Source organism: Triturus cristatus, chromosome 2_2, assembly GCF_964204655.1.
Source record: "Triturus cristatus chromosome 2_2, aTriCri1.1, whole genome shotgun sequence".
Classification (NCBI taxonomy): domain Eukaryota; kingdom Metazoa; phylum Chordata; class Amphibia; order Caudata; family Salamandridae; genus Triturus; species Triturus cristatus.
The window spans coordinates 1,186,770,395-1,186,795,301 of NC_140582.1; the positions used below are offsets into that span (position 1 = coordinate 1,186,770,395).

Genomic DNA, 24,907 nt, shown 5'->3' on the forward strand with positions numbered 1-24,907 from the left:
TTTGTGCTGCTTCTGATAAACAATGATGGATTGCATTGCCTTCATACTACGGCCTTAATTAGCATGTAAAATGGCGTACACGGAGAGTTCCAATTGTCACTCAAGGAACGGCGAACCAATGATGGTCAAGGAACGGCGAACCAATGATGGTCAAGAAACGGCCAACCAGTGATGGTCAAAGAACGGCTGACCAATGATGGCCAAGGACCGACAAAACAAAGATGGTCAAGGAACAGCCAACCAATGATGGTCAAGGAATGGCCAACCAATGATGGTCAAGTAACAGCCAACCAATGATGGCCAAGGAATGGCCAAACAACGATGGCCACGGAACGGCCAACCAATGATGTCCTGTATCGCAGCTCCGCCCCGTCACTTGAAAGAGGATCAGTGTGATGCACAGGGACAAGAGGGTAACAAAGAAAGTATGTGGCCCATCTACCATAGTTTAAACAAAGTATAATGTCCTTCCCTGTGATTGGGAGAGAGAGAGAAAAAAAAACTGTGTGTCTGCAGCAAACCCTCAAAATCTGTATAGAAATGTAAAATAAAAACCCACCACCTTTATCCACCTACATTGCCAAAACTCCTTAAACTACTTACGGAAAGGCCATGGTACCTTTAGGATGTATTTATGGATGACGATGCAGAATGGAGTACATAAGAACATTTGAAGAATTTAAAATAATGGTAATTCACTATTTTATTATAGCAAAAATGTAGAAAGTGGGAACAAAAGTGGAAAAATTCAAGTAAAGGTTAGAGTCTCTCACCAGGGAACACCAAGGGTTAAACTCTTAGGACATGTTGGGTCGTTTGAAAGCCAAGAGTAATTGAAAGACAAGACAATGCAGGATGCAACTCCAGAAAAGAATGAGGGACTAATAGGAACCGGCCAAATGTAGATTCTGGTCAGAGCCGGAGAAGACATCATAGCTTGGCAACTTGGACTCTCTAAAGCTAGCTTGGACTGCAGTGGTTTCAGACCTGCTGTGCCTGTCCCTAACAGAGGTTCTCCCTGTTGAAATATACCATTTGACGACTACAGTTACTGTCGTTCCTCTAACCCTTTGGCATCGTCACCCGCCATTTGCCTGAGGAGTGCAAGAGATTTCTTGAATAAAATGACTTGTCTACAAATAGTGTTGCGCGATCATTTGCTCACCAGGGTAAGTCTCCCCATGCTACCAGCATACTTTAAGACCAATGCTAGATTTGATTCATAGTAAAAAAAATACATCCAATTGGCTTAGAGACACTTTTAACGGGACAGAAACGGGGTTCACTGCAGCCCAAAACATGCAAACTTGTCCCAAATTTTAAACGTTTTCAATCTTGAGGGAGGGCCTTCCCAGTTGTTGCTATGTCCCTTTGGTGCGCACTACCTTTCATCCTGCAAAAGGAAAACCATTTTTTTTTAACGTGTGTTTTATATGATCAGCGCATTAGACAATGCACAAGAAAAACAGTACAGTTGCAGTTTGTAGCAAACAAAAGTATCCAGTCCTAATAAAGAACCAAGGAGGCAAGTGTGGACAGTATCCGAGCCCACTGGTGGCCGGCACGGATGGGGGAGGGGAGGAGGAAGGGCTATGTAAAACAAAAGTTTAAAAAAAACCACCTACTTTATCGCTGCGTCCCGCGTCTGTTGGACTTGGGCCAGGAACAGGAACCAGGAAGCGCAACCAGCCTTCCCTGACCAACCACAACGCTGCAATGCAGTGTTGTGATTGGTCTGAGCACCATGGTTCGGTGCTCAGACAGGGATTGGGGGCCTGGGCCATAATGCAGCCTGCATGGAGAACATGTAAAGTCCGCATGAATGTTTGACCAGCCCGAGAATGCCGGCCAAACATTCATGCACACTTGGAGTGGACAAAACCACTCCTTCCCCTGCTCCTCTCTCATCGGAGCAGCTCAGCCCCGCCCGCAAACCTGCAGCAGCAGGCAAACATAAAATGATAATAACCTCGAGTTACTGTCATTTTATGTTTCCTTTCTTTTACTGCTTCAAAGCAGTGAGGCGACACTCCTGCGCCTTAGAGGAGGAGCCGTCACTGTGGACCAAGCTCACAAAATTAATGTTGCACGTTAATATTATCAAACGAAAAACTAGCAGCAGCAGGAAGCAGATACAGAAACAAGCTTCCTTTGACAGCAGTCCCCCCCCCCCCCCCCCATCACATCTCTGGGTAACTGGGAAAATGAGTGGTAAAGTGGGGTGGGGGAGGAGAGAAACCTCTCTCCGATGGGCGGGGGATTATAGGAGAGGGGCCACCAACCACCGAATCAACCCCCAACCCGCGTAGCATCACGAACAGAAAAGAACTTATTAAACGTCAGGAAGGCCTGACATCATGGCTTTACCTGTATAACTATCTGCTGGATTGCCCTGTGATATTACAGCTCAGAAACCTATTCTGGAGCGCCCAGAAGCCCTCGGGTACATGTTAGCACTTAAACCTCCCTCACCCTACAAATACAAGACACAAATATATACATACTTCCATCCACAAAGAGCTTCTTTGAAAATTAATCTTGATGGATAACACAGGAAGGTGGTTTCAGTTCACAGATTGTGGATTTCCTTAGGTGAGAGGTAAAATCACTGCTATGACTGGTTTTTATTGCTCATCAGGTTGCATCCACCCGAAATTTACTTTTCAGTTCATGTTCTTGAAAAAACAAAACCCATAATCAAAAATCAGACTCAGATAAAACAAACAACCCTCGTTCTATAATGCATCGAATACAAATCACCGCCGGCAGGTAAATGCGCACTTAAAACTAGACACATTTAGTGCATCCTCAGCAGAAACACATCTAATTGACGGCCCCTGTGCATGTGCATCGGCGCTTCCGTTGCTTTGCTCTAAAGCCACTTCCGTGCCTTACAAGTGCCGAGGGGATGTGCAGATGCATAAAATAAATCATTTATATCGGTTGTGGTAACACTGCAAACAGTGCGGGATCTCCTGGCTTCAGCAGAGGGTGTTTTCAGGGACACCCTGGCCTCTCTTATGGGGGGCGTGTTCATCAGGCTCAGAGAGGGCGGTCCGGCTCTCTCACCACAGAGAGGGGGAGCACTCGGACCCCGATCCCACCTGATGCTACCACAGGTGAGGAGACCGTCAAAGTGAGCTCACTCCAAACGCGAGGTTAGTGTCAACTTCCCCAGGTAGCGCCCAAGGATAGATTCTCCCTAAATGATAGCTTTCCTCTGCAGTGCCTTCTCTGTTAGCTTCTGCAGCAGTGCCTTTTTATGCTAGCCTATGAGGTGCCTTCTATGCTAGGTTCTGCAGCAGTGCCTTCTATGCTAGGTTCTGCAGCAGTGCCTTTTTATGTTAGCTTATGCAGTGCCTTCTATGCTAGCTACTGCAGCAGTGCCTTCTATGCTAGATTCTGCAGCAGTGCCTTCTATGCTAGGTTCTGCAGCAGTGCCTTTTTATGTTAGCTTATGCAGTGCCTTCTATGCTAGCTACCGCAGCAGTGCCTTCTATGCTAGATTCTGCAGCAGTGCCTTCTATGCTAGGTTCTGCAGCAGTGCCTTTTTATGTTAGCTTATGCAGTGCTTTCTATGCTAGCTACTGCAGCAGTGCCCTCTATGCTAGCTTCTACAGCAGTATCTTCTATGCTAGGTTCTACAGCAGTGTCTGCTATGCTAGATTCTGCAGCAGTGCCTTCTATGCTAGGTTCTGCAGCAGTGCCTTTTTATGCTAGCCTATGCAGTGCCTTCTATGCTAGGTCCTGCAGCAGTGCCTTCTATGATAGCTTCTGCAGCAGTGCCTTTTTATGCTAGCATATGCAGTGCCTTATATGGTAGCTTCTGCAGCAGTGCCCTCTATGCTAGCTTCTTCCGCAGTGCCTTCTATGTTCGTTCTCCCCCACAGTGCCTTCTATGCTAGCTTCTACAGCAGTTTCTTCTATGCTAGGTTCTGCAGCAGTGCCTTTTATGCTACTTCTGCAGCAGTACCGTCTATGCTAGCTTCTGCAGCAGTGCCTTCTATGCTAGTTTCCTTCTGCAATGCATTCTATTCTAGCTTCTTCCACTGTGCTTTCTATGAAAGCTTCTTCTGCTGTGCCTTTTATGATAGCTTTCTTCAGCAACGCCATCTATGCTAGATTTCATTCACAGTGCCTCCTATGCAAGCTTCTTCAGCAGTGCCTTGTATGCTAGCATCTTCAGTAGTGCCTTTTATACTAGCTGCTTCAGTAGTACTTTATACACTAATATTCTTCAGCAGTGCCTTGTGTTAGCTTTCTTCTGTAGGACGTTCTATGACATCTTCAGCAGTATCGCCTATGTTAGCTTTCTTCATCAAGGCTTTCAACGCTAACTTTGTGAGCAAAGCCTTCTAAGTGAGCTTCTTCCAGTAGGATCTCAAAGTGAGCTTCTGCAAAAATGCTTTCTCTAAGAGCTTTCTCTAGCAGTGCCTTCTATGTTAGCTTTCTCTAGCAGTGCCGTCTAGGCCAGCTTCAACAGCACTGGTGTCTTTTCTAGCTTTCTACAGCTGTACCTTCTATACTAGTGTTTGAGGACACTAGCTTTCTTCAGCAGAGCTTCCTATGCCCATTTCTTCAGCAGAGCCTTGTAGTCAGCTTCTTCAGCAGTGCCTTCTATGCTGGCTTTCTTCGGCACTGCCTTTGATGTTAGCTTTTTCGGGAGTGTCTTGTATGCTAATGTTCTTCACCAGTATCTAGCTTTCTTCAGCCCTACCCTTTGTGTGATCCTTCTCCTGCAGTTCCTTCTAAGCAAGCGTCTCCCAGCCATGTCTCCAATGTGAGCGTCCTCCAGCAGAGCCTTCATAGTGAGCTTCTTCCTGCAGTGCTTTCAATGTGAGCGTCTTCTGGCAGAGACTCCGTAGTGAGCTTCTTCCTGCAGTGCCTTCAATGTGAGCGTCCTCTGGCAGAGCCTTCATAGTGAGCTTCTTCCTGCAGTGCCTTCAATGCGAGCGTCCTCTGGCAGAGCCTTCATAGTGAGCATCTTCCTGCAGTGCTTTCAATGTGAGCCTTCCCTGGCAGAGCCTTCACAGTGAGCTTCTTCCAGCAGTGCTTTCAATGTGAGCTTCCTCTGGCAGAGCCTTCATAGTGAGCTTCTTCCTGCAGTGCCTTCATGTGAGCCTCCCCTGGCAGAGCCTTCATTGTGAGCTTCTTCCTGCAGTGCCTTCAATGTGAGCCTCCCCTGGCAGAGCCTTCATAGTGAGCTTCTTCCTGCAGAGCCTTCAATGTGAGCTTCCTCTGACAGAGCCTTCATAGTGAGCTTCTTCCTGCAGTGCCTTCAATGTGAGCTTCCTCTGGCAGAGACTCCGTAGTGAGCTTCTTCCAGCAGTGCTTTCAATGTGAGCGTCCTCTAGCAGAGCCTTCATAGTGAGCTTCTTCCTGCAGTGCCTTCAATGTGAGCGTCCTCTAGCAGAGCCTTCATAGTGAGCTTCTTCCAGCAGTGCCTTCAATGTGAGCGTCCTCTAGCAGAGCCTTCATTGTGAGCTTCTTCCTGCAGTGCCTTCAATGTGAGCGTCCTCTAGCAGAGCCTTCATAGTGAGCTTCTTCCAGCAGTGCCTTCAATGTGAGCGTCCTCTAGCAGAGCCTTCATAGTGAGCTTCTTCCTGCAGTGCCTTCAATGTGAGCTTCCTCTAGCAGAGCCTTCACAGTGAGCTTCTTCCTGCAGTGCCTTCAATGAGCGTCCTCTGGCAGAGCCTTCATAGTGAGCTTCTTCCTGCAGTGCCGTCAATGTGAGCTTCCTCCGGCAGAGCCTTCATAGTGACCTTCTTCCAGCAGTGCCGTCAATGTGAGCGTCCTCTGGCAGAGCCTTCATAGTGAGTTTCTTCCTGCAGTGCTTTCAATGTGAGCTTCCTCTGGCAGAGCCTTCATAGTGAGCTTCTTCCTGCAGTGCCTTCAATGTGAGCGTCATCTGGCAGAGCCTTCAGAGTGAGCTTATTCCTGCAGTGCCTTCAATGTGAGCATCCTCTAGCAGAGCCTTCAGAGTGAGCTTCTTCCTGCAGTGCTTTCAATGTGAGCTTCGTCTGGCAGAGCCCTCATAGTGAGCTATTTCCTGCAGTGCTTTCAATGCGAGCTTCCTCTGGCAGAGCCTTCATAGTGAGCTTCTTCCTGCAGTGCCTTCAATGTGAGCGTCATCTGGCAGAGCCTTCAGAGTGAGCTTATTCCTGCAGTGCCGTCAATGTGAGCGTCCTCTGGCAGAGCCTTCATAGTGAGCTTTTTCCTGCAGTGCTTTCAATGTGAGCTTCGTCTGGCAGAGCCCTCATAGTGAGCGTCCTCCAGCAGGGCCTTCATAGTGAGCTTCTTCCAGCAGTGCCCTCAGAGTGAGCGTCCTCCAGCAGGGCCTTCATAGTGAGCTTCTTCTAGCAGTGCCGTCAATGTGAGCTTCTTCTGGCAGAGCCTTCATAGTGAGCAAATTCCAGCAGTGCCGTCAATGTGAGCTTCTTCTGGCAGAGCCTTCATAGTGAGCTATTTCCAGCAGAGCCTTCATTGTGAGCTTCTTCCTGCAGTGCCTTCAATGTGAGCTTCCTCTAGCAGTGCTTTCAATGTGAGCTTCTTCCTGCAGTGCTTTCAATGTGAGCTTCCTCTAGCAGTGCCTTCATTGTGAGCTTCTTCCTGCAGTGCTTTCAATGTGAGCGTCCTCTGGCAGAGCCTTCATAGTGAGCTTCTTCCTGCAGTGCCGTCAATGTGAGCTTCCTCTGGCAGAGCCCTCATAGTGAGCTTCTTCCAGCAGAGCCTTCAATGTGAGCTTCCTCTGGCAGAGCCTTCATAGTGAGCTTTTTCCTGCAGTGCCTTCAATGTGAGCGTCCTCTAGCAGAGCCTTCATAGTGAGCTTCTTCCAGCAGTGCCTTCAATGTGAGCGTCCTCTAGCAGGGCCTTCATAGTGAGCTTCTTCCTGCAGTGCTTTCAATGTGAGCGTCCTCTGGCAGAGCCCTCATAGTGAGCTTCTTCCAGCAGTGCTTTCAATGTGAGCTTCGTCTGGCAGAGCCCTCATAGTGAGCTTCTTCCTGCAGTGCCTTCAATGTGAGCGTCCTCTAGCAGAGCCTTCATAGTGAGCTTCTTCCAGCAGTGCCTTCAATGTGAGCGTCCTCTGGCAGAGCCTTCATAGTGAGCTTCTTCCAGCAGTGCCGTCAATGTGAGCTTCCTCCGGCAGGGCCTTCATATTGAGCTTCTTCCTGCAGTGCTTTCAATGTGAGCTTCGTCTGGTAGAGCCTTCATAGTGAGCATCCTCCAGCAGGGCCTTCATATTGAGCTTCTTCCTGCAGTGCTTTCAATGTGAGCTTCGTCTGGTAGAGCCTTCATAGTGAGCTTCTCCCTGCAGTGCCTTCAATGTGAGCGTCCTCTGGCAGAGCCTTCATAGTGAGCTTCTCCCTGCAGTGCCTTCAATGTGAGCTTCCTCTGGCAGAGCCTTCATAGTGAGCTTCTTCCTGCAGTGCTTTCAATGTGAGCTTCCTCTGGCAGAGCCTTCATAGTGAGCTTCTTCCTGCAGTGCCTTCAATGTGAGCGTCCTCTGGCAGAGCCTTCATAGTGAGCTTCTTCCAGCAGTGCCTTCAATGTGAGCGTCCTCTAGCAGAGCCTTCATTGTGAGCATCTTCTAGCAGTGCTTTCAATGAGCGTCCTCTGGCAGAGCCTTCATAGTGAGCTTCTTCCTGCAGTGCCTTCAATGTGAGCTTCCTCTAGCAGAGCCTTCATAGTGAGCTTCTTCCAGCAGTGCCGTCAATGTGAGCTTCCTCCGGCAGAGCCTTCATAGTGAGCTTCTTCCAGCAGTGCCGTCAATGTGAGCGTCCTCTGGCAGAGCCTTCATAGTGAGCTTCTTCTAGCAGTGCCTTCAATGTGAGTGTCCTCTGGGAGAGCCTTCATAGTGAGCTTCTTCCTGCAGTGCCTTCAATGTGAGCTTCCTCTGGCAGAGCCTTCATAGTGAGCTTCTTCCTGCAGTGCCTTCAATGTGAGTGTGCTCTAGCAGAGCCTTCATAGTGAGCTTCTTCCAGCAGTGCCGTCAATGTGAGCGTCCTCTGGCAGAGCCTTCATAGTGAGCTTCTTCCAGCAGTGCCGTCAATGTGAGCGTCCTCTGGCAGAGCCTTCATAGTGAGCTTCTTCCTGCAGTGCCTTCAATGCGAGCGTCCTCTGGCAGAGCCTTCATAGTGAGCTTCTTCCTGCAGTGCCTTCAATGTGAGCGTTCTCTGGCAGAGCCTTCATAGTGAGCTTCTTCCAGCAGTGCCTTCAATGTGAGCTTCCTCTAGCAGAGCCTTCATAGTGAGCTTATTCCTGCAGTGCCTTCAATGTGAGCGTCTTCTAGCAGAGCCTTCATAGTGAGCTATTTCCTGCAGTGCCTTCAATGTGAGCCTCCTCTGGCAGAGCCTTCATAGTGAGCTTCTTCCTGCAGTGCTTTCAATGTGAGCTTCCTCTGGCAGAGCCTTCATAGTGAGCTTCTTCCTGCAGTGCCTTCAATGTGAGCGTCCTCTGGCAGAGCCTTCATTGTGAGCATCTTCTAGCAGTGCTTTCAATGAGCGTCCTCTGGCAGAGCCTTCATAGTGAGCTTCTTCCTGCAGTGCCTTCAATGTGAGCTTCCTCTAGCAGAGCCTTCATAGTGAGCTTCTTCCAGCATTGCCGTCAATGTGAGCTTCCTCCGGCAGAGCCTTCATAGTGAGCTTCTTCCAGCAGTGCCGTCAATGTGAGCGTCCTCTGGCAGAGCCTTCATAGTGAGCTTCTTCTAGCAGTGCCTTCAATGTGAGTGTCCTCTGGGAGAGCCTTCATAGTGAGCTTCTTCCTGCAGTGCCTTCAATGTGAGCTTCCTCTGGCAGAGCCTTCATAGTGAGCTTCTTCCTGCAGTGCCTTCAATGTGAGCGTGCTCTAGCAGAGCCTTCATAGTGAGCTTCTTCCAGCAGTGCCGTCAATGTGAGCGTCCTCTGGCAGAGCCTTCATAGTGAGCTTCTTCCAGCAGTGCCGTCAATGTGAGCGTCCTCTGGCAGAGCCTTCATAGTGAGCTTCTTCCTGCAGTGCCTTCAATGCGAGCGTCCTCTGGCAGAGCCTTCATAGTGAGCTTCTTCCTGCAGTGCCTTCAATGTGAGCGTTCTCTGGCAGAGCCTTCATAGTGAGCTTCTTCCAGCAGTGCCTTCAATGTGAGCTTCCTCTAGCAGAGCCTTCATAGTGAGCTTATTCCTGCAGTGCCTTCAATGTGAGCGTCTTCTAGCAGAGCCTTCATAGTGAGCTATTTCCTGCAGTGCCTTCAATGTGAGCCTCCTCTGGCAGAGCCTTCATTGTGAGCTTCTTCCTGCAGTGCTTTCAATGTGAGCTTCCTCTGGCAGAGCCTTCAGAGTGAGCATCTTCCTGCAGTGCTTTCAATGTGAGCGTCCGCTGGCAGAGCCCTCATAGTGAGCTTCTTCCTGCAGTGCTTTCAATGTGAGCTTCCTCTGGCAGAGCCTTCATAGTGAGCTTCTTCCAGCAGTGCTTTCAATGTGAGCTTCTTGTAGCAGAACCTTCATAGTGAACTTCCTCCAGCAGAGCCTTCATAGTGAGCTTCTTCCAGCAGTGCCCTCATAGTGAGCGTCCTCCAGCAGGGCCTTCATAGTGAGCTTCTTCCAGCAGTGCCGTCAATGTGAGCTTCCTCCAGCAGAGCCTTCATAGTGAGCTATTTCCAGAAGTGTTTTCAATGTGAGCTTCCTCCAGCAGAGCCTTCATAGTGAGCTTCTTCCAGCAGTGCCGTCAATGTGAGCTTCCTCTAGCAGAGCCTTCATAGTGAGCTTCTTCCTGCAGTGCTTTCAATGTGAGCTTCGTCTGGCAGAGCCTTCATAGTGAGCTTTTTGTAGCAGTGCCGTCAATGTGAGCTTCCTCCAGCAGAGCCTTCATAGTGAGCTATTTCCAGCAGTGCTTTCAATGTGAGCTTCCTCCAGCAGAGCCTTCATAGTGAGCTTCTTCCAGCAGTGCCGTCAATGTGAGCTTCCTCTAGCAGAGCCTTCATAGTGAGCTTCTTCCTGCAGTGCCTTCAATGTGAGCGTCCTCTAGCAGTGCCTTCAATGTGAGCTTCTTCCTGCAGTGCTTTCAATGTGAGTGTCCTCTGGGAGAGCCTTCATTGTGAGCTTCTTCCTGCAGTGCCGTCAATGTGAGCTTCCTCTGGCAGAGCCCTCATAGTGAGCTTCTTCCTGCAGTGCCGTCAATGTGAGCGTCCTCTGGCAGAGCCTTCATAGTGAGCTTCTTCCTGCAGTGCCTTCAATGTGAGCGTCCTCTGGCAGAGCCTTCATAGTGAGCATCTTCCTGCAGTGCCTTCAATGTGAGCGTCCTCTGGCAGAGCCTTCAGAGTGAGCATCTTCCTGCAGTGCTTTCAATGTGAGCGTCCGCTGGCAGAGCCCTCATAGTGAGCTTCTTCCTGCAGTGCTTTCAATGTGAGCTTCCTCCAGCAGAGCCTTCATAGTGAGCTTCTTCCTGCAGTGCTTTCAATGTGAGCGTCCTCTGGCAGAGCCTTCATAGTGAGCTTCTTCCTGCAGTGCTTTCAATGTGAGCTTCCTCCAGCAGAGCCTTCATAGTGAGCTTCTTCCTGCAGTGCCTTCAATGTGAGCGTCCTCTAGCAGAGCCTTCATAGTGAGCTTCTTCCTGCAGTGCCTTCAATGTGAGCGTCCTCTAGCAGAGCCTTCATAGTGAGCTTCTTCCTGCAGTGCCTTCAATGTGAGCGTCTTCTAGCAGAGCCTTCATAGTGAGCTATTTCCTGCAGTGCCTTCAATGTGAGCCTCCTCTGGCAGAGCCTTCATTGTGAGCTTCTTCCTGCAGTGCTTTCAATGTGAGCTTCCTCTGGCAGAGCCTTCATAGTGAGCTTCTTCCTGCAGTGCCTTCAAAGAGCTTCCTCTGGCAGAGCCTTCATAGTGAGCTTCTTCCTGCAGTGCCTTCAATGTGAGCTTCCTGTAGCAGAACCTTCATAGTGAACTTCCTCCAGCAGAGCCTTCATAGTGAGCTTCTTCCAGCAGTGCCCTCATAGTGAGCGTCCTCCAGCAGGGCCTTCATAGTGAGCTTCTTCCAGCAGTGCCGTCAATGTGAGCTTCCTCCAGCAGAGCCTTCATAGTGAGCTATTTCCAGCAGTGTTTTCAATGTGAGCTTCCTCCAGCAGAGCCTTCATAGTGAGCTTCTTCCAGCAGTGCCGTCAATGTGAGCTTCCTCTAGCAGAGCCTTCATAGTGAGCTTCTTCCTGCAGTGCTTTCAATGTGAGCTTCGTCTGGCAGAGCCTTCATAGTGAGCTTTTTCTAGCAGTGCCGTCAATGTGAGCTTCCTCCAGCAGAGCCTTCATAGTGAGCTATTTCCAGCAGTGCTTTCAATGTGAGCTTCCTCCAGCAGAGCCTTCATAGTGAGCTTCTTCCAGCAGTGCCGTCAATGTGAGCTTCCTCTAGCAGAGCCTTCATAGTGAGCTTCTTCCTGCAGTGCCTTCAATGTGAGCGTCCTCTAGCAGTGCCTTCAATGTGAGCTTCTTCCTGCAGTGCTTTCAATGTGAGTGTCCTCTGGGAGAGCCTTCATTGTGAGCTTCTTCCTGCAGTGCCGTCAATGTGAGCTTCCTCTGGCAGAGCCCTCATAGTGAGCTTCTTCCTGCAGTGCCGTCAATGTGAGCGTCCTCTGGCAGAGCCTTCAGAGTGAGCATCTTCCTGCAGTGCTTTCAATGTGAGCGTCCGCTGGCAGAGCCCTCATAGTGAGCTTCTTCCTGCAGTGCTTTCAATGTGAGCTTCCTCCAGCAGAGCCTTCATAGTGAGCTTCTTCCTGCAGTGCTTTCAATGTGAGCGTCCTCTGGCAGAGCCTTCATAGTGAGCTTCTTCCTGCAGTGCTTTCAATGTGAGCTTCCTCCAGCAGAGCCTTCATAGTGAGCTTCTTCCTGCAGTGCTTTCAATGTGAGCGTCCTCTAGCAGAGCCTTCATAGTGAGCTTCTTCCTGCAGTGCTTTCAATGTGAGCTTCCTCCAGCAGAGCCTTCATAGTGAGCTTCTTCCTGCAGTGCCTTCAATGTGAGCGTCCTCTAGCAGAGCCTTCATAGTGAGCTTCTTCCTGCAGTGCTTTCAATGTGAGCGTCCTCTGGCAGAGCCTTCATAGTGAGCTTCTCCCTGCAGTGCTTTCAATGTGAGCTTCCTGTAGCAGAACCTTCATAGTTGAGCTTCTTCCTGCAGTGCCTTCAATGTGAGCGTCCTCTGGCAGAGCCCTCATAGTGAGCTTCTTCCAGCAGTGCCTTCAATGTGAGCTTCCTCTGGCAGAGCCTTCATAGTGAGCTTCTTCCAGCAGTGCCCTCATAGTGAGCATCCTCCAGCAGGGCCTTCATATTGAGCTTCTTCCTGCAGTGCTTTCAATGTGAGCTTCGTCTGGTAGAGCCTTCATAGTGAGCTTCTTCTAGCAGTTTGTTTGCCCTAGCAGTGCCTTCATAGGTAGAGAGTTCCAGCAGTGCTTTCAATGTGATAGCAATGCCTTCATAGTGAGCTTCTTCCAGCAGTGCCTTCATCCCCCAGCAGCGCCTCAAATGAGAGTGGCATTCTGCTCAGTCTTTTAGCTGATCTTCTGCCAGCAGTGCCTGCCATGCAAGTGCCTTCTATGTTAAACCTCGTCCAGCAGCGCCATCTATCGAAGCTTATTTTAACTGTACCATTATGTAAGCGTCCTCTAGGACGGACTTTGAGCCTATCTTTTTCCAGAAGCATATTCTATGTAAACCTCATTCAGCAGTGCCTTCTGATTTTATTCTAGCCCTGCCATCTATGTAAACTTCCTCTAGGGTGGATTTCTAAGCAAGCTTTCTCCAAAAGCAGCTTTTAGGTAAACCTCATTCAGCAGTGCCTTCTGTACAATCTTATTCTAGCCCTGCCATCTATGTAAACTTCCTCTAGGATGGACTTCTAACCAAGCTTTCTCCAAAAGCAGCTTTTAGGTAAACCTCATTCAGCAGTGCCTTCTGTACAATCTTATTCTAGCCCTGCCATCTATGTAAACTTCCTCTAGGATTGACTTCTAAGCAAGCTTTCTCCAAAAGCAGCTTTTAGGTAAACCTCATTCAGCAGCGCCTTCTGTACAATCTTATTCTAGCCCTGCCATCTATGTAAACTTCCTCTGGGATGGACTTCTAACCAAGCTTTCTCCAAAAGCAGCTTTTAGGTAAACCTCATTCAGCAGTGCCTTCTGTACAATCTTATTCTAGCCCTGCCATCTATGTAAACTTCCTCTAGGATTGACTTCTAAGCAAGCTTTCTCCAAAAGCAGCTTTTAGGTAAACCTCATTCAGCAGCGCCTTCTGTACAATCTTATTCTAGCCCTGCCATCTATGTAAACTTCCTCTGGGATGGACTTCTAACCAAGCTTTCTCCAAAAGCAGCTTTTAGGTAAACCTCATTCAGCAGTGCCTTCTGTACAATCTTATTCTAGCCCTGCCATCTATGTAAACTTCCTCTAGGATGGACTTCTATCCAAGCTTTTTTCAGAAGCAGCTTTTAGGTAAACCTCATTCAGCAGCGCCTTCTGTACAATCTTATTCTAGCCCTGCCATCTATGTAAACTTCCTCTAGGATGGACTTCTAAGCAAGCTTTTTTCAGAAGCAGCTTTTAGGTAAACCTCATTCAGCAGCGCCTTCTGTACAATCTTATTCTACCCGTGCCATCTATGTAAACGTCCTCTAGGAAGGACTTTGAGCCTAGCTTCCTCAAAAACCAGCTTCTATGTAAACCTCATTCAGCAGTGCCTTCTGTACAAGTTTATTCTATTTCTGCAATCTATGTAAACTTCCTCTAGGATGGACTTTGAGCCTAGCTTTCTAGGCACAATCGACCTCGGAAAACGCCGTATGGCGAAGTCGGCACGTCTTAGCTATGCAGGGATAGATGCTAGCATCCGATGTCGATGGTGACCCTGCTCGCCCACCGCATCGCGGACACGGGCTAGTTGTCTCTAATCCAGCCCTGCATTGGTTTCGGCACACACTCTGCCTAATTACAGGCCTCCCAGGTCCTTGCCGCTACAATTGTCACTCCTTTCCGGCTTCGGCCGCCGCTACCATTGCTTTTCTACATAAGGACACACGGCTTTTCTAATTAATTATCCACAGACCAGATCCTTCAATTACAATTGGTTCATAATCTGGACTTTACACATCCCGACGTTAGCAAACACCGCGGAGGTTATGTATTCATGCAATACTTAATGTCCTGATGATGATCCCAAAATGTGACTAGGGGATCGAAACGTCGTCGACCTATAAGTACACTATATACACCTACCCATAATGTAACTCTGACGTGTATTGGTGTCATAAGCAATTTTGTTTGCCATATGTCAATATCTAACATGCAAACCTACCTTCTTGCCTGAGCCCTTTTCCGTTTGTTTGTCATAATTCCGTATTATATTTTGTACCCCTTGTAATTGTCAATTTTGGTTGATCTCTTTGTTGGTTGGATGCAGGCTTGTGTCCCACCGGTAAATCTGGCTCTAAATCATTGAAAACTTAAAATTAAAACGTATTTGTCCGGCTGGAGAAACCCGAATATAGTACTGAGTCTTAGTCTATATTTATCTACTGTGCTTTTAATTTTTGTTGTCTAGGGACCACTGTTCCTCATAGCCCACTTCTTTGGGAGGGGCACCTTCAAGCATACTTTTTGACTTGCTGTGTTGTCGACCCACAATAATATTTGACAATGGTCCTCGTTTTCTTGCCCCTGCACTCCCTTACTGGTGCCCAAGATCTGTGTGTCAGGACCAGGTCGGATTGGGGCACTCAGTTTTCCAGGCACCGCAGCCGTGTATTCGCCAGTGCTCGCATCACCACCCAGTGGTCGACTACACCTTCACAACAAGCATTTGCAATGCAAATAGGTCTCGCATTTGTGAGTTAGAGCTATTGACATTGTAAATGGCAATGTTTTTTACCTACATGTTTTATTTTTGGAATGAATGTATGTAGTGTGCAATATCCCTCGGAAAGGTCCTGCACTTCGTAATAAATATATTTAAAAAGACGCAAAGTGTGGTTTGTGTCAACAATTGCTTGGCACGTACCTCATGGGTGAAGTGGTTCGACATATTCACACCGTGGTGCTTTACTAATGCGAAGCTCATTAATAAAAGTAGTGCTTACAGACTAACCAACGCAATCGGGATCGGAGCATGTGAATCCGAAGCCCGACTTCTCTTTCATTTTCTAGACTATTTGACTCACTCTCCTGTGTCTTGGTTATCCCCCAAACACTGGGAGGCAATGAAGTTTGCCAGGGGGGCGGGGGGCATGGGGGCTTCGGGGGTACATGAAAATGTATTAATTGGCTAGTTGTCAGAGGTCGCCCGGTGCTATTCGTTAACAGTGTGCGTGCTATTAGTTAACAGTGTGCAGATTTCATTAAGATATTAAGAGTACTTTACTCGCATCGATGAGAAAATCGACATTAACTAAACAAAATGCCAGAATGCGTGTCAGTTTTCACAGTGCTTTAGACAGTACTGGTTCCTTAGTTTCATTGCATTAATTTTTCTATTTATTCTTTTACACAGCATCCAAAGTAGGCTAACTAACCCCAAAGCCCCGAGTTGTTAAATGACCCATAGAAGGGAGTGTTTTACAGTTGAGCAAATGTGTCCAAATGTAATTTTGGTAGTGCAATGGAATGATCAGCCAATGAGGTTCTCGATGAGCAGGTATTTAACTACACGTTCAAAACGTATGGTATTGTGGCTGTTGTTTGTTTGTACACAACCACCTCTCTGAATGTGTTTATTAACACAGAGCTTCATCTACCAGACAGTGCTCACAGAGGGGCGACTAAATCACAGAACAAAATTTATTCATTTATGAAATGAAATGAGATGAAATGAAATGTATATTTGTAACACGCACTAATACCCGGAGGTGTCTAGGCGTAGCGGCTCAGAACCAAGAGTCAGCCTGCAAGGGTAGAGCAAGACGACAGAGTTACTACAGGTTACATTTATCCTGAGTGTGAAGGCACCCGGAAGGCTTAGGTGTTGAAATCGTCATAATCGCTGTTCTCATGAGCTGAGGCCATTTTGTTTTGGCATTCATTTTAGTTAGCCATGTGCTGGCCATGTGCTCCTTCCGTCTTCATTGTCACCTGCTTTGCTATTCTGCCTGAGTCATCAACTATAGTTAACTCCTTCAGTACTGAGCCAGAGCACTGCGCATGCTCAGAAAGGCCTGTAGCTGCTAGAATGCACCTCACCAAGGACCCCCTCACCGGCAAGACCATCCTCCACGAAGGAATGAAAGCTGTCGCAGAATGGATGAAGAACAGTCGTCTGAAGCTGAACTCGGACAAGACGGAGGTCCTCGTCCTCGGCTCCACCCCCTAAGCCTGGGACGATTCCTGGTGGCTGACCACCCTGGGAACAGCTACAACGCCCACCGACCACGCACGCAACCTGGGGTTCGTCCTCGACTCAACACTCTCCATGACCAAGCAAGTCAACGCCGTCTCATCCTCCTGCTTCAACACCCTCCGCATGCTCCGCAAGATCTACAGATGGATCCCCACCGACACAAGAAAAACGGTCACCCAGGCCCTCGTCAGCAGCAGGCTGGACTACGGAAACTCCCTCTACGCGGGAGCCCCGGCCAAACTACTGAAACGACTGCAACGCATACAGAACGCCTCGGCCCGCCTGATCCTCGACATCCCACGTCACAGCCACATCACACCCCACCTGAGAGACCTGCACTGGCTGCCCGTCAACAAGAGGATCACCTTCAAGCTCCTCACCCATGCACACAAGGCACTCCACGAGACCGGACCAGCATACCTCAACAGACGACTCTCCTTCTACACCCCGAACCTCCAGCTCCGCTCGGCCGACCGCGCCCTCGCCACCGTCCCCCGCATCCGAAGAGCAACCTCCGGCGGCAGATCATTCTCCTACCTTGCCGCCAAGACCTGGAGCACCCTCCCCATCCTTCTACGGCAGACCCAAGACCTACTAACCTTCAGGAGGTGACTCAAGACCTGGCTATTCGAGCAATAGCAGCACCCCTCCCCCCAGTGCCTTGAGACCCTCACGGGTGAGTAGTGTGCTCTACAAATTTCTTGATTGATTGATTGATTGTTTAGAGTGTAACTGTCCGGCTATTCCAACTGATGTAAGAAGTTTAGTTTCCCCTCCCACTCTGTTGACTAAGTGATTTCTGTATGTCCATATATATGAAGAGCTATTCCTGTGTATGCTTGAACTGCCTCTTTTTGAGTCTCCATGCTTACACTGCAACAAAAGGTGTATAAAAGCACCCTGGTTTCTGTATTCCATGTACTGCCTTATACGTTGCCTGAGGGTTCTGTATCGATGTAGTCCCACTCATGAGTGATAATAAACTATTGTTTTGATATTACAGCTTCCATGCCAATCTCTATTTTGTTGGTCTGAGGACTAAAGGACAAAGAAGGGCGAACCCTTGCACTGGTGGGCCCCTGAAAAGGGTCACTTCTACATAGGTGCCCGCCTGGAGAGGCTAAGGATCCCAGCGCTTCTACAGACTCTGACGTGCTCCTCTGTACCAGCAGGGCACAGCTCAGAATTTGCCGCTTCTGCTAAGAATAGGTTAGGGGGATGAGGTTGGGGCATGTGGGAGTTGCAGGCAGATTTCCAGGTTATTGAAAGTGATGATTCTGACGTGAGGCAATGGAGACTGACTTTGTCTGTTTGTCTGCACCAGTCTATTTCTCTACCATCTACCGGGCTCACTGTCATGTATCCATTCATCTCTCTTTGTTAGAGGTGCGCGAGCCAATATATTAATTAACAGGTAGAGCCAGCCGGAGACGAACCAAGCGTATACGAGCCAGTGGGCAAGCCGTGAAAACGATCGGCATGTTTATAATACAGTAAACGTGATGTAAATGTGCGATAATGTCTCTTCAGAATTTAAAAAAGTGCATTTCTTTAGCGCGTCACCTCAGTACACAAGATTATAGCACTGAATTGAGAGGAAGTTATTAAAAGCGCTTGTTTTAAGCATGAGTTAAAACACTGCCGCTCCTCCCGCACGACAACAATGCCATTTGTGAACTAAGTGGTGTCAGTTGCCATGCATACCCCGCATGTTGCCTAGAGTCTTATTATATTTAGAGTAACATTAAAATCTAGTTCATTAAACACAAGAAGTTTTTGTACAGCACGCATCTTGAACTCTCATATTTCAAGGTGGCAATAATAAAGATGAAAAACGGAAGTGCCGGTAGGCAAGAAAACATGAACGGGAGTTGGGGTGGGGGGGGGGGTGAGGGTGAGAAGTCACAGACTGAGGGAGGGGGCGATGGAGTGGGGAGACAGGGAAGAAAATAGTGTTAGGAGTAAAGGGGCCAATAGCCGTGAAAGGATACAAATAATAAATAAGGAGGTACTAACATGCCTCAAACCAATTGGAAGGCAGCATTTAAGACAAAAGCCAATGGGCAGAGAGTGGGCGGAGCTTCCACGAAGCTTCCCCACTATGGTATATACTGCATGTCTCGCAAAGCTATAGAAGCGCATTCGCGCTGCAACGCTAGGCGAGACCTAAAAGAAAATAGTGTCAGGAGTAAAGGGGCCAATAGCCGTGGAAGGATACAAATGATGAATGAGGAGGGACTAACAAGCCTCAAACCAATCGGAAGGCAGCATTTAAGACAATAGCCAATGGGCAGAGAGTGGGTGGAGCTTCCACGAAGCTTCCACACTACAGTATATAATACTGCATGCCTCGCAACGCTGTCCTGCCACACTCCTGGGGGCTACCCCTGGCAGCTTTGAAATCTCTCCCTTTCATGGAAGTCACTCCAATCACAAACAAGTAATTTAGCTACATGAGAGTTGAATCTCAGCAATGGCTTCAAGTCATGCAAAGCACCATTGAGACAGGAAAATTATAGGATGGAGGGGGTGAGACAAAGACCATCTGGAGATCTCGTCTCTTTGCAACGCCCTGTACATATAGCGTATTAGACTTAGGTGTGGATTTTGGGGCGTGATCATATTCCATGTTAGAGTTTAAAGACCACGATGACCACCTTTGCTTAAAGAGAACCCTATACGATATTTTTTTAATAAAAATACCAGATCCAAACAGAATAACTAACCAACTGACACACAGTTGTGCAGGCTTCGCCATGGTTGCTGGTCTCATGCAGGTGTGATTATGTGTACAATAATGTGGAGGAAACATCTTGTTTGGGTTGTGGTTGATGGTGGGTTTTGTGTGGGATCTGCAATGTTGTTGAGGGATTTTCTTTGGGTTACAGGTGGTGCCCGCGTGCGCTGACCTGTCGTCTTCGCGCATACATTCTGTTTATGGTTCTCTAGCTCCTCGTTATCACTTCATGAAATGACCAGGATGGGGTTGTCAGGGGTGCTTTGTTGAATTAGAAGGAAAGTATTAGAACTAGTAGCTGAAGGTCACATGGGGATAAGGGCAATGAAACTGTAGACATGCAAAGATTTCAGTTGGCTGGCCACTGTCGAAGTAGTAAAGCGCTTTGTGAGAGTGTGTTGCATGCGTAACAAGCAACAAGTTGCAAGCAATGTTTCGGGTTCAGTTAAGCGTGGAGAGGTCCCTCACTGGCCATGGAATAGATCTGCTCTCGGTGCAGTGTGGTATTTTGGAGTGTGTGTTGGTAGTCCCAACTATGCGACCATCATGGTGGGCCACCATTTGAAGTGCTGCCTGAAGTTAGATCTGTGGATAATAGAACATTATGAAAGGGATTTTAAAGAGAGAAAGGATTCTGAATGATCTCATGATAATGGTAGTCAGTTAGTAGTTTTTTAGACTGATTGTTGTAAACATTTTAGACTTTGTTATGCCATCCCACAAGCGATGGGATGGTCGACCCTTTAGAGGGTCATTAAAGACCACTGACTTTAGTGAATGGATTGAGTTGGAGGGCAGCTGAAAAAGAGATGTTGTGTACCATGCACACCACACCTAATGTCAGCACAAGTGTGGGGTGTTGTGTATGCTTGAGGAGTAGGGCAGCAGGCACACTGCTGAACAAGGAAGGGATGGGTCGTACACAAGCGAAGTGTAGATGGAAGGGGGGAGTGAGGTGAGAAGGATCAAGCAGGGAAGGTGTGAGTGAGTGGAAAGGAGAGAGGTGATACGAAGAAGGGTGATGTAAGGGTGGAGAAAAAGGAGTTGGTCTGAAGAGCAGACACTAAGGGTTCCATTACGATGGCGGGCGGACAAAGTCCGCCCGCCATCTTAAGGGAGCCAGGGACCGACTGCCGAAGTCGCGGCGGTCCCGCCATGTACATTAGGATGCGCCCGCAACAGTGGCGGGTGCATCCTGGGCCATTTACATTGCGGGTGGATCTGCTGGCTGCAGACCCACTCGCAGTGTAAATGGACTGTGCACGGCATTGCCATGCACTACATGGCAGGCACCACATAGTGCCTGACATGTAGTGTATGGCAATGAGTACACCTCTCACCCCCCAACACCCTGGGGGCCCGCTACGGGCCCCCAACAGCAAAGACCGCAAGCCTTTCCATGGCGGCAACGCCACCATGGAAAGGCTCTTCTACGCAATTTTCATAATATGGATGGCGGTGTCTCGCAGACACCGCCATCATATGCAGGCACGGTCTTCCCATCCGCGCGGACCCGCTAGCCATCCTAATGTGGCGGGGGTCATTCTAGTAAAGATGGCGGGTGGATCGCCCCCGCCGGGCCGGCGGTGACTACCATCAGCCCGGCGGGGGCGATCCACCCACCATCCTAATGGGCCCCTAGGTTCTGGGCTCCCAGTAGTGCACTGAAGGTGAAAGATGGCGTGTTAGATGAAGCCAGAGGGAGCAAGATGAAACTGTCTATGGTGCAGCAGGTAGTGAGTGATGATGTATTTGAAATGTTTTTGATGTGGAAAAAGTAATAAGTGAAAACAAAAGAAGGGTGAAAATCCTGTAATGAGGTGCTCCAAACCTACTCTAGACTAAGGATTATGTAACTACGTAAACACGCTCTTCCAAGTCATTGCACCCTACTTTATGATATTGTGTGAATATATAAGTAGGTACCTCATTGTTTTAGGCATGTATCTGTTGGACATTTGGGTTGTAAGGGAAAGGGTGTGTTGAGTTGAGGTTGCATCTGGGATCTTGTTGGGATACAGAATGCTGTTGAGGGAATATCCTGGACCTGCTGCCTTCTTCTCAGATAAATCCTATTTTTCTTCCATAAGTTCTGCCATCGCTTCATTAGAGACGTACGTACCGATCTGTGGGCGGCCTTGAACCCGGCGGCGCTGCAGCGTCCCAGGCTCCCATTGGGCGTCGAGCCGCAGCTGCTGATGATCTGAAGCTGCTTCTCTGCGCGGTCCGCTCTGTCCAGTAGCTCCTCGATGAACTGCTGCAGGCGCACTTTGGCGTTGGCCTCGCGGCTCGCCGTCTCCTTCAGGAAGTGGTCTATTTGCACTACCTCCCTGGGGGGAACAAAAAGAGGCAGCAGTGAGACCAAGGGACAGGCACAGGGCACACAGAACCAATGCACAAATCAAGTAGCCCAAGAGGGTTCAGTACCAGAGTATCATGGCCTGAATATCGTCTGACACAAATATAGTGTCTTAAGTGTCTTTTACAAAACTTCCACCCTATTGAATAATATATGGACAGGAGATTTATGTTAAACAATATTTGTGTTAATTATAATGCAATGCAAATGTTGATTAGCTGTTTACTGACCTGTATTTTAGGGGGGAACACTCAGTAATTAAAACAGTGCAAAAGGTCACATTTTGGGTGGATTCCATGCAAGAGGATGTGAGGGTTTGGGTATTGAATAGTGTTATGAGAACAGACAGGGTGGTAGCACAGTCAGGCACCAAGAGCTGCTGGCGAGTCTGCGCACTCAGCATCACACTCACTTTTTCCACTATCATAGTTGGTGGTTAAAGTGAGTAAAAATGCTGAAATTACTAACACAAAACCTCTCACGTGCCTTACTCCCAGTTTTTGACCTTGTAGACACCCGTTTTATGTGACATTTAATAATGATAAGGCCTGGCCGATAGAACGTGCGGAACAAGTGTAAATTATGTACAACAACATAGTCAATAAGCTGGGCAAATGTAACTAGCTGTAGGTTTTTTACACCATTTTATCTCTAAGTCCCGTAGTCTATTCATTCTATGATGCATATAGATGAAATTAATAAATTAGGCATTTTCTACAGCCTTAGAGCCTGGCATAGTGGGCTCTACCAGCCATTAAAGGCCCGCTCCAGCGTTAAAAGCCTGAGCCGAAGGTGAGGCCCTTTAACTAGGGAGTGGGCCTTTACTGGCCAGTAGAGCCCGCTATGGAGGGCTCTAAGGCTATTACAACATTCTGCCCCTAAAGGTCAGAGTGTTCTAATTGGGCTCCGTGAGGCCTTTTGTTCACAGCAACAGCTATGTTGGAGCTCCGGGCTTCTGCCGGACATTAGAAGCCCAGAGCACGCCATTGTTTTCAGTGGAGCTGCCAACATTCCAATGTTCGAATATGGTTTGGAGCTAATCACGTTTGTTCCATGCCTAGTTAACAAACAGCAGAGAATGGAACAAAAATGAAAGTTTTCCTTTGTTTGTTCCAGTGTAGACTGTTATATTCTATGTCCATTTCTGGTCAAGCCATGGTAGACGAGGCATTACATGGCAAGGACAGAAGGAATTCTTCAAAGCTGTATTACAACATTGGAATGTTGAGCGCTCCATTGAAGCCAATGGAGGGCTCTGGGCCTCTAATGGCTGGTAAAAGCCCAGAACTCCAACAATCCAATATTTGTTCACAGCTGTTGCTGATATTTATGACACCATGCTTATTTTTGCACTCGTTGGGTAATTATACAAAAATGTGAATATTTTTTCCTGTTTACACACAATTTGAGCAACTGCACCTTTAAAAAAAATGACTTGTATTAAACTGATTCTATTATCTTCTCGCAACAAATATCCAAGATTTTTATGTGTTTAATTTTGCACTACAGAATCTATTTTTATTCTTTATGTTTGCAAACATGCTCTCTTTAATATGAAAGAGCTTTGTATCGAGTATTTAAGTAGTTTGTGGGAAAGGTGATGGTGTGGCAGTGTATTATAAGGGAGAAAGTACCCCCTGCTGTACATGGTAAAGCTGCAATTCACCTTGGAGTTCCATAACCTCATGAAGGAACTTGGCCGTTGATGTCGTTCCTCTATGTTCCTCTATAAGGTCATGGAACTTTTTTGTGACTTGCAAAATAAGTATAATGCATGACAGGGGGAACTTTAACCAATATATACACTCACTTGCGAGCTACTTGCATAAGAATCTAATGGAAAAAACATCAAGAGATCACACACCTTTAAACACTTCCTAAAAGCAATGAAAGGAGTGCAGCTTAGGGGAAGTGTAGGATTTAGCCGAATCCGATTAACTGGGCAGGGCCTCGGTCGGTCTTTAGCTTTAGCCGCATTCTAGAACTCCCCTCAAAACCACAGCCTCATGAATGTCAGTTCATCAAAATGCGTGGGGTATCACAAGAGACACAGACAGAAATGTGAGCCACCCCAATCTTGGGTTTGTAATGGCCTTTCTTTGTTACTACAACTGGTCATATTACTTTGCAAACCTTCGAAACTACCAGTTCTTTCGCTAGCGGGCCCCTCACGCTTGGCTCACTCTCGTGCTCACAAGTCTCTTTTAAAACATAATGTGCTTGATTTAGAGTTAGTGGTATAAGAAAATCCTTAGATTTGTTGAGGGAGAGCTAAATCAGTAGAGGAAACCACCAGTGGAGTACACCTCCATCTTTATGTTTATTGAAAGTTCTCTAGATGCAGAATTTCTTACACAAATCAGAGGGTGTGTTTGCACCTGATGGAAATGACCATATTTTGTGTGGTATTCCCCCAGACCTTTGCTTCCTGTAGCTGAACTGCTTTACTTGGCCATAGGACTTTGCCCACTTTACTCCTGCTAACCATAAAGTGTTAGTGTCCTCCCTTTCAAACAGAACAAAATTTGCAAATACCTAATTGACATATTTAATTTACTAGTAAGTCCCTGGTATATGGTACAACATGTACCCAGGGTCTGTAGATTTTATAGTGGGCAGCCACACTTATTGTGCCACCCACTCAAGTAGGACTGTGAAACATGTCAATAGGGGTATAATTTTAGATTCGGTGGTAACTTAATGGTAAAGTCTGATTTTATATTTCTATTTTGAAAAAGAAAGTTGCCATTTCCTTGCCTAAGCCAAATGTGCCTCTCAGCCAGCGTCAGGTGTCACCTGGCTGGTGAAAGGTTACCCAGTAGAGAGATGTGGATTGCTCCCAGACAGCGGACAAAAGGAGTGGCTGTGGAGAGGTGTTTTCTTCCTTGAACAGGATGGCCTGGGAGCGTGTGCCCAGTCCCTTCTTGAGCTTCAAAGGGTGCATACCTTGTCACTGGCAGATGTAACTCACACATAGACTTGCCTCCCTTAGTCTTCCAAGTCAGCTTGGCTCCAAACCCAGTACGGGCAGGCAGTTGCCCTAGAACTGGTTTTGAAGGACCACAAGGGGGGGGTTTGCTCGGTATCATAGCCACATTTCTGGGTGGGCACAGGGAGCTCTAAGCATGGAAGAAGGGTCTGCCATGTTGAAATTAGGTGGAGGAGGGAACTGTGGGATAGCTTACAGTAAAATACACAGGAAGTGCTGCAAAAATGGGTAAACTTTTACGCCATTGGTTGGGGGGGCTGTAGTTTTCCCACCCAAAACTTGGCACTGGGCATAAATGTGGCATTCCCAGAACCCTCTTAGAAGACTCCTGAACCTGTGAAGAATTGAAAGAAGGACTGCCGTGCTGTCTGAAGAACCTGAAGGAGGAGTGGACCTGCTTGTCTTGAACCCAGAACTGATTCAAAGGGTCAGTTGTCGGACCTCCAAGATGAGATACAAAGACACAAGATTTCAGTGGCCTTTCATGCAACTGC

General features: G+C 47.9%; 1 protein-coding gene across 1 annotated transcript in view; it reads right to left on the bottom strand.

Moving 5' to 3' along the window:
* Positions 1-24,907, bottom strand: part of FBXO41 (F-box protein 41) — a 457,910-nt gene that overhangs the window by 121,317 nt on the left and 311,686 nt on the right. The window contains exon 3 of the mRNA XM_085642773.1: positions 21,188-21,395. Within this exon, the coding sequence (XP_085498899.1) occupies positions 21,188-21,395 (208 nt within the window). The remainder of the gene's footprint in view (positions 1-21,187; positions 21,396-24,907) is intronic.